Below are 10,020 nucleotides of genomic sequence, written 5' to 3' on the forward strand. Positions count from 1 at the left end.
GAAATAGCTTAACAAAAATAAATTTATAATTAATTTGTAATAATTTAAAACTATATTAAATATTATTTGTGTAAAAATAAAATTAAAATATTTTTTTTTCAAGAAGAACAGTTTTATTTTCGTCTTTTTTTCGTTGTCAATGAAAAATTTGATATTGCTCTTCTCTTCTGAGGCTATAAAAAATAAGCATTTATCAAAATATACGTTTCTTTCAGTGCAAATACACATAAATCAGATAATCGATATATATATATATATATATATATATATATATATATATACATATACATATATATTTAAATATATATATATATACATATTATACATATATATTTGTTTTTAACGAACACCCTAATATACATATATCAGGGTGGTCGTTAAAAAAAAATTATCGCTGCCACCCCCTAAGAGTAATTGATAAAAAAAAGTTCTATAAAACCCCAAGTCTGTAAATTAAAGTGAACAGGTGTCTCTTAAAAAGAGAAGTTTGGAAGGCATTTTTTTTATTTTTGCTTTGTTAATTAGCTGTACCAGCAGTTAAGAAACTTTTTTCTTGCAATGCGACGAAACAATCGAATTTTAATGAATTTTTTTATCAGTCATACAAAAAAAAATTTTTTTTTAACTGCTGATACAGTTAATTAATAAAGCAAAAATAAAAAAAAAATCTTCCAAACTTTTCTTTTCAAGAGACACCTGTTCACTTGAATTTACAGATTTGGGGTTTTATAGAACATTTTTTTTATCAATTACTATTCTTTTAGGTGACGGCAGCAATAATTTTTTTTAACGACCACTTCAATATATGTATGTGTGTGTGCGCGATAGTATCTTGAAAAGATCTAATACAATTAAATTACCTTGGCTTGTAAATCCTCATCTTCCTCTTTAATTTTGTCGTTCTTTTCAGATGTATTATTTAAGTTAATATATTGAAAGACAAAATTTTTTGCATTTATTGTATGAGAAGCAGAATCACCTTGCTTTGCCAATGAAGCTATCTTCGCCAACGACTCTTCTCCTCGAGTTAAAAGCGAACGTTTTTTTATAACATTCTGTAAAATGTAAAAAAACGTATAAACAAATTTTGTTATCGAGTCATAAATAAAATATAGCAATACACGCCATAATGTTGTAAACGTTAATTAACAATTAATTAATAATCTTACATATATCGTCTGGGATTTTTTTCCAGTATTTGGTCTATTCAATAAATCTGTTATATTTCGCGGCATAATTGGTTCCATGTTTTCAGATGAATCTATTTTGTTATCAGAAGCATATAGTTCTTGAGATTCATCATTCTTAATCTTTTTAAGCGCTTCCAATCCAAATTTAAAAATTTGACTATTGCATAATTCATCTTCAATTTCATTATTCGAACATTTCTGTAAATGCATAAGACATATTTATGTAAACATATTTTTTTATATGATCATTATATATAAATATATATATATATATATATATACAGGGTATCCCAAAGCACCCTTGACAACGCTCGTGAGCAAGTAGAGTATAATAAATTGAACAGAAAAGTCCTGTAACATTTTTTTCTATAATGCTTAATAAAGGAGTTATTATTCAGTAAAGTCTGGCCAATCAGTGTTGACCTTTAGCCGCGCGCCTGGTAGTGTGCGTGAGCGCTCCATCGTTACGGCGATGCATACTAACAGACGGACGGCTCACTGACGTGCGTCCGGTTAAAAGTCGGCGTTGATTGGCCAGACTTTATCCAGTAATAACTCCTTTATTAAACGTTATAGAAAAAAATGGTATAGTGGGCGGTCATTGCGGGTTATCCTGTATATTTTATGTAATAATATATATATATATAATATACCATCCTTTCTTCAAGAAATTTGTCTCTTTCTTGTCTGAGTTTACTCCACTTTGCTTCTTCCTCTTCTTCTTGCACATCTATCCAGCCATCTTTCTCGTCAGATGCTTGTGACATTTCATTATTACTTTCTAATTTATCTAATACAATAATAATTATATTAATATTATTATAAATATAATAATGCATTGCATATTAAATATCAATTTTTGGAAATTTGAATTTTGTAGAAAATTTTTACAAATATAAGTTTTTTTCTAACGCTATCATCATGTACAACAATATAAAAAAATTGCTATAATTATCTAGTAAATGAGAAAAAATCGACTATATATTTTTATACCTATATTTCTCCATTTGAACTTGCGCTCGCGACTTATTCCATTGGTATGCAAATCTCCATCCTCAAATAATAATTCTTGAAGTAATCTAACTTCCTTTTTATCTTCATTTAGCACCTGTCTCATGTACGTTCTATGAATCTTCTCCAATTGATTTTTCATTTCATGTTCGTCTATTTGTTCGTCATCAGCTTCTTCGTATTCTAATTTATCCAAATCTTTTTCGTCCTCATCAGCGGAATCCCAATCACTTTCGCTCAATTCAGCCTCTTCATCCAAAAAATCAGCCGCAATTTTTTTTATATCTTTTTCCGGTACAACTTCGTTCTCTTCGGAATCATAATCTATATATTGTTCTTCCGTTTTCTTATCCATACCATCATTCTCTTCGTCGGACGATTGAACATTTTCCTCCTCTGAATCAGATAAATGCAATCTTTTTAGTGAACGTTTTCTGGGTTTTAAAAACGTATCCGTTTCATCGAATTGATCATCATCGTCTGAAGAAACAATCGTCAGTTTTAATTCCGAAACTATTTCACCAACTTGTTTCGTTTTGCTCATGTGATTTACAGAATTATTAGAATCTTCATCTAATATCAGTTTTACATTTTGAAAGTTCTTATCTTCTATTTCGAGACTTTCTAATTCTTTGATATCAATCAGTTTTGTATTCCAATTTTCTGGACATAATCGCGATTTACTGTTAGTCGTTTGTAAGAATAAATCTAAATCGGTTTTTTGCGTGGAGTCAAATTTACCTGAACATAATCGCATAAGATATTCATCATCAACAGTTTCTTTAGTATCATCAAATAGTTTTTTCCTTAAAATATTTTTGTTTCCAATATTTTGTGCATATTCGGAAGACCTATCGCTTTGTGTGTTTTCCATAAAAATGGATTTCTGATCCGCATTAAACAGATATTCTTTATCTTCTATTTTATCTTTTTTATTTTTTGGAGAATCCAAAGTAGTATTTAATACACTTAATTGTGTTATAGGAGAAACAAAGTCGAGCATACTTGTCGAAGGTGTCTTACTTATTTGGCTTCTAGTAATAACTTCTGCATCCTTTTGATTAGCAGGCATATTGTTTTTGTTCTCACTTATTAAACCATTATCTTCATACTGTGTCCCATACATATTTACATCTATCAAAACATTTTTTAATTGATTATTATCATTTTCCGGATAGATCGGATTTGTAATATTTAAATCGCCTTGAAACTCTTCTATCAACTGCTTTGTTTTATCTTTTTTATTCTTGATAATATCAAAATTTTTACAAACATTATTATCATTTTCTTTAGAATCATATTCACTTCCATTCTCTGTGTCGGAATCTATCACATCTTCTTCCTGATCAGTCTCTATTTCACTTGCACTATCATCCATATGTTCTTCTCTACACTCAAGATTTGCGGACTGTTTATTGTTATATTTTGCTTGAACCACATCATTCTTGCTATATGTCTCTTCTACATCTGTACTTGAATCTTCATCATCTGTAACTTCAACTTCGTCGTCTGCAAATAAGCACTTACTTCTTTTTTTGTCCTTAATACAAATATCATCCTCTTCGAGTTCGCTTTCTTCGCTATCACTTGATTCAAAATTAGGAATCTTTTCCTGTCCATTTGAATCATAATCATTCTCTTCTTCCTCATCCCATTTTTCTTTTTCTTGTAATTCTATTTTTTTATGCTTCCATTCTTCATTACGTTTTATAGTCATTTGTAACTTTAGATCTTCTTTTAAACGCATTAACTTGATCCCAGGCTTACTCAACTCAGGATTATCAGCATTAGTGGGTAAATGATGTGGAAGTAATTCCTTAATCAAAAGAGGACTGTTTGGAGTATTTTGTATGTCTACCATAATTTCTTGAGATTTGTCGTTAGCCTGTCTTTTTGTGTTAATAACATGTTTACAGAAAAATCTATCTAATAAAGTATTTACACCTTTTCCATATGATTTCGCATTATTCGTCAAATCAATAATCATACCTGGTGATCCTTTTAGTGTAACTATAGAATTTGGTATTAATTTTGGTTTGGTTGATTTTTTTCTATCAATTAAAGTCTCATCTACAAATTTCGAAAATGGCAAACCAAGTGCATGTCTATCAGAATCTTTACATTCTCCTGTTAAAAAATTATTTTCATATTTTGATTGAGTGTCATCATTTAAAATAATAGATGGTAATATATCCGTTTTATCGCACTTATCCTTCTTTTTATCATTTTCATCTTGTATTATAATAAAATCATCAGAATTTATAAATGTAACAATATTATCAATTTTGTAATTATCCCTTTGAAGAGTTTCAGCTATTTCCTTATTACTTATATCACTAGGAATTTCTGATATTTTTGTTTCTGCAATCAAATTTTTATCTCTATCTATGTTAATTGCTTCAGAACCACATTGATATACTTGTGATATTTCTGATATGTGATTTTCTGTCATACTAATTTCTGATTTCTTCTTATCATTGACATATTTTTCTCTCTCCAAGGAATTAATAATAGTTTTAACTATCCCTTCGGTCTCTTGTTTGTTGGAATCTAGATCCGAATCTTCATTTGTTTTGCTCCCAAAACATGTATCAAACAATTTTCTCGATACATTACATTTTTGATGATTTTGTTTGTTTTCATTATCTATTTGTTGTGATAATGTATTAGATTCATCATCATGATTACTGCTATTCTCAGTTATGAAAGATGACTCTTTATTTTGATAATCTACTTTGCTAAAATCTTTTTCAGACACCATAGATGTATCGAGATATATATGATCTTGTACAATCTTTCCTTCATTATGTATAGCTTGATTGCTTATATCCATTTTTTGAGAATCTTGTATACATGTATTTTTGATATCTGTCAATGGCATTTTTATATATGTAATGGAAGACTTTTTTATATCTCTAGCAGTAAAAGATGTAGATTGTTGCGCATCATCTTCTGAATCTGAAGATTTATAAAAGAATTCTGCTTCTCTTTCTTTTTCCGCAACAACTTGGCTGTTTAAAATCATATGTAAAAATTATTTATTTTGTATATGAGAAAATCTATTTTGTAAAATTTATGTAAATATATATATATATATATGGATAACAATTAGACCTGCAATAATTTGGCTGCTTTTTGGAAACAATGAGTAAATAGAATTGAGAAAATTAAATTGTTTTGAATACAAGAAATCTTAATTTTATTTAATTTAATCAATTTGATAATTAAATTTATATTTAAAAAATACATATAGAAATACAAACAGTGATGGACAAAATTTGATTATCAAATTACTTTATATATGCTAAAAATTGACAGGTTTCTTGTATTCAAAGGTTTGATTTTTTAAAATTCTATTTATTTATTCTTATATGTATAACAGTCAAACATTTGAATTGTTATTGTACATGTGATGTACTATAAAACCACTATATTTTTTGTATTTCTGCTAGTAGATTCTATAGTCAAGTTGAACTTGATTTTTCCTTAAGCAAAAATGTCAAAAAATATTTTTTAAAAGTTTACAGTTTTTTTCGTCATATATCTTTGTAAGCCTTAAGTTAAAGGTCTCTATTAAATTATACTTGGAATTAATTAAAGAATATAGTTTTCTTAACCTTTTAATTCCATAAAATTCAATTTGTAAAAAGCCCTTCTTTTTCAATAGCTTGCAACTTGATAATTATTAATGATTCAATATCTTTATTACAAACAAAAAAAAAAGAATTTATCTCCAAATTGAGGAAAATTTGCTATTATGAGTGTGTAGTCTTGGAACACCCTATATATAAAAACTTACCTTACTATTGCAGATGACATTTTCAGTTTTGCAACTGTTGTAGGTGCCTTTGGAAGAGATGCTAATATTTTCTTTCTGTTCAAGAATTCCTGTAACGTACGCTGTTTTGGTTTGTGATATGGTAGAGAAATTTCTGTTTCTCTTAATAAACGTTGGGTTTCACTATGTATCTGATGCATTGCATTATCTTTTGAAGCTCTGATAGATCCCTATTTTAAGAATCAAAAGCTTTACATTAATTTAAAAGATTTTGTTTCATACTAAATATTATAGCATTAGGATTGACTATATATATAAGTTAGATTAAGAATGTAGATTAAGAAAGATGTACAAACCTTTCTCTTTTTAACAGATTCTTTTTTACTACTTTTATCTTCAGATATGTTAAATTTTTCAAACGCAACAACAGAATCCTGTGTTTCTCCTTTTTCTTCTTCAGATTCAGAATCTATTAACGATTGATAACTACTAGTCTATAAAACAAAATAAAGTAATTCTAAATAATTTCTATATATGGCATCATATTTCTCATTAAAATTATAAATTGTTAATAAAAAATATATTTACATATATTTGTACTTACAGTAATATTTATAGTTTTATCAACAATTTGAGGAAAGTTATCATTCTTGCTCATCTGTGTATCATCTTCATATTCGCTTTCTATTCTTTTTGCATTTTTATTTTTATGATTTTTCTTATATTTTGCGATGTTTAAATGTTCATCATTTTCATTGGGACTATAAGTTTTTTTCAAAGTTTCATACAAAGTAAATTCATTTTCGGAATCGCTATCCACAAGATCTAAAAATCTTTTTGACAATAATTTTTTAGTATTATTATCATTATCTTCATTGCAGTATTTATCATTAGCTCTCAATTCATTCTTTTTACTATCCTCTGGTTTGTTATGGTCACTTTCATTATTTAGATAACTATTGCTAATCGACACAGAATCGCATGCAACATTTCCTAAGTTTTCTTCAACATTTTCCTCATCTTTCCTATCGTGTGCTCTTTTTTCGTTATTGCATCTTGGAATATCATTAGAGATATTTGATTCACTGCTATTGATGAAGTGTTCCTTTTCGTTGAAATCTTTGTTACTTGATGAAACTTCCATTGTAGCAAGTAGTAGATGTTAAATAATCATTGCCATTGTCACAAATCTGACATTTCTTTTCCTTCAATGAAAAAAAATTAAATATAATTAAAAAATATTGAGTTAAAAGAATTATATAAATGTAAAAAAAAAATAGTATCCATATATATTCTCTCAGGGGCACGCAAGGATGTTGAATTTATAAAAAAAAGTGCTTTTGTCGGCCGTTATATTATATCTATAGCTATAGCCATAGTATATATCTAGAGATCTAGACCGAGCGTTTACTTTTATTTAAGGAGTGGTATGTCTATGGCTGCGGTTTGGAAGACGCTAGAAATGCTTCGAAGCGTTTGATTGACCAATCAGAACAAAAAGAGTAAAGATTTTTTTATTCTGATTGGTTGATGCAATGCTTTGAAGCATCTCTAGCATCTTCTCGACCGCAGCCAATGGCTGTAGCTAATAATACACGTGATCTTTGACTATATACCTATGGACCTTAGGCTGCAGTCAAGAAGACGTTAGAGATGCTTCAAAGGATTGCATTTACCAATCAGAATAAAGAAATCTTTACTCTTTGTGTCCTGATTGGTCAATCAAACGCTTCGAAGCATTTTTAGCGTCTTCTCGACCGCAGCCTTAGACATATATAAATGGAAAGGGAATGCCTTTGTTTCCCGATAAAAAAACATGTCGGAAAGAAGTGAGAAAGGAAATCATAGTTGCCTCTCTCTTGTGAGTAACTGCTCAAAAGTGCGCATGCACGGTTTACCGGTTTGGCCCAATGAAAAATAAGTTACATTAGTCACATGTGTGTGTACACAAAAGTATGTATATCTACAGACACGATGCTTGTTGTGTAGTTGCTTACAAGAGAGAGATGATTACGATTTTCTTTCTCACTTTCTTTCGACACTTTTCAGCCTGCTATTCCCCTTCCATTTAGAGCCGGAGCACATAAAAAAAACTTAAGCAGTAAAGCAGAAAGTAGAGAAACAGAAGCCAACCAGAACCAGGGTTGGGAAAGTTACTTTATAAAAGTACCTCGTTACCGTTACCGTTATTTTTTCTAAAAAGTAACTCGTTACCGTTACTCGTTACCAATTTTAAAAAGTAACTCGTTACCGTTACAGTTACTAAAAAGTAACGAGTCGTTACAATTTCCGTTACTTTTTTACAATACAAACTAATAAATTATTTTGCATAAGAAAAACTTTTAAAAAATTGTAAGCAAGATTTCATTCAAGGTTTATTATAAAATAAATGATTAAATTTTATCGAAATTCTTTATTAATTTTTAATAAAATTTGTTGCTCCATAGTATCATCATTTAAATGCCCTCTTTGTGGTGTTAATACAGAGCCACCGATGCTAAACATTCTTTCTACATTCTATGCACTGCTTGGTAGAGCTGTATTATATTTAATAAAAAGTTTTTTAAGTTTTGGATAGTCGTTTAACATTTCTATATTACAATTATTTGATTTTAAAAACCGTTGCAATTCTTCTTGTTCAGATTCATTTTACACTGTTTTTTGCTCAAAAATGAAAAAATCATCGTGATCGTCAGATTTTCCAGCTTTTGAAGAATTTTCAATTGATCGGATTCCCAATAAATCTTCCAAGTAATTTTCAGCACGTTTTCTTTTTTCTCCGGTTAACCAGTTTAACTTAAATTTTGGATGTAAACATGCTGCTATTATTAATTCTTCTGTTTCAAATATTGTACGAAATCTAAAATCAAATATAGTAAATTAAGCGATATTGTTTGTTTTATTGAAATTAATACTTTTGAATCAATAGTTTAAAATAAAATAATATTTTTCAATTAAATCCTTATTTAAAATTAAATAACATATGTATTAATCAAATTAATAAGTTACCTTTTATTTAAACCTTGCTGAATAGCTTCAACTAATGAACGGCAATCTATAAGGTCAGATTTATTGAGATTTTCTAATTTTCGTTGCAAGGTACTTAGAACTGGTAGTAAATGAGAGCTCTGCTTTTCCGAAAAGATAAAGCTCTCATTGGATATCGCGCGTCGCGTCATCGCACTGGTCTGCAAGAGCCATAAGTTGATCAATCACATTCAAGCATTTTTACAACATAATAAGAATGCTAATTGCTCGATTTGCTTACGGCTTTACGGTTAAGATAAAAATTTTATCACGCACAATAGCAAGAATAATATCTTAAATAAATCAAAAAATTTGAAAAAAGTAACGATAAAAGTAACTGTTAAATTCGTTACTCGTTACCGAAAAATGTAACGAAGTTACTTTTTCCGTTACAAATAAAATTTGTAACGCCATTACCGTTACAGTTACCGAAAGAAAGTAACTGTAACGGTAACGGCGTTACAAATAACGCGTTACTTCCCAACCCTGGTATAATTATTAATTGTTTACGGACAGTATGAAAAACACAGGTACGCAACAAAAAATCTGTATATAAATAATAAGGATATTCTAAAGCCCGTATCAGACTATGCATTGAAAATTGAAGATTGAAGATTAAAGATTGGAATTTGACTAATCAGAACAAAAGGAACTAAAATTTCTTTATCCTGAATGGTCAAATTTCAATCTTCAATCTTCAATCTCAATCTTCATCTGCGTAGTCTGATACGAGCTTTATGCATAAGAAAGTTGATCAATCAATTTCCTTATGCTTATGATTATGCGCTTATGCAAAAGTGTGTGCTCCCCGCTTAATAGTGATTAATTAATCCTGTTTGGATTAACACGTTCATTCGAAAATGCTATAAATTTTGTATCAATTCGTTGCCACTCCGACAAAGCTTGTTGATCGAAATTGGAGTGAAATGAACGCAATCAGTCGCTTCGGTAGAAACTAGACCACTTCTCTGATCTTGGCAGCGTTCCAGTAGCACGCTTTTAACGTTATGAGCA

At 29.2% G+C, this 10,020-nt stretch overlaps 1 protein-coding gene across 2 annotated transcripts; it reads right to left on the minus strand.

The window, feature by feature from the left end:
• Window positions 1-90: 90 nt before the first annotated feature.
• LOC138944078 (claspin) lies at window positions 91-7,256 on the minus strand. Of its 2 annotated transcripts, XM_070314946.1 has the most exons (8): window positions 6,584-7,256; window positions 6,336-6,473; window positions 6,001-6,209; window positions 2,184-5,212; window positions 1,844-1,980; window positions 1,170-1,388; window positions 861-1,055; window positions 91-173 (listed from the first exon to the last, which is right to left on the minus strand). In XM_070314946.1, the coding sequence occupies exons 1-8, from the start codon at window positions 7,121-7,123 to the stop codon at window positions 114-116; spliced, it is 4,527 nt and encodes a 1,508-aa protein (XP_070171047.1). In that variant the 5' UTR covers window positions 7,124-7,256; the 3' UTR covers window positions 91-113. The 2 variants fall into 2 exon arrangements, with proteins under 2 accessions (XP_070171047.1, XP_070171048.1); XM_070314947.1 differs by lacking the exon at window positions 6,584-7,256 and having other exon boundaries at window positions 6,001-6,228; window positions 6,336-6,424.
• Between the last annotated feature and the right edge of the window lie 2,764 nt (window positions 7,257-10,020).

The sequence above is a fragment of the Polyergus mexicanus genome, unplaced genomic scaffold (assembly GCF_030449975.1).
Source record: "Polyergus mexicanus isolate NDT 795.1 unplaced genomic scaffold, iyPolMexi1.0 SCAF_84, whole genome shotgun sequence".
Lineage (NCBI taxonomy): Eukaryota > Metazoa > Arthropoda > Insecta > Hymenoptera > Formicidae > Polyergus > Polyergus mexicanus.

Excerpts from the sequence above, each read along its gene's own strand:
- LOC138944078 (XM_070314946.1), bottom strand. The coding sequence starts at position 7,123 with ATGGAAGTTTCATCAAGTAACAAAGATTTCAACGAAAAGGAACACTTC. Across the intron at positions 6,210-6,335 it reads AATCTGTTAAAAAGAGAAAG|GGATCTATCAGAGCTTCAAA; the intron begins GTTTGTACATCT and ends TTCTTAAAATAG. Across the intron at positions 1,389-1,843 it reads AATTTCTTGAAGAAAGGATG|AAATGTTCGAATAATGAAAT; the intron begins GTATATTATATA and ends ATGCATTTACAG.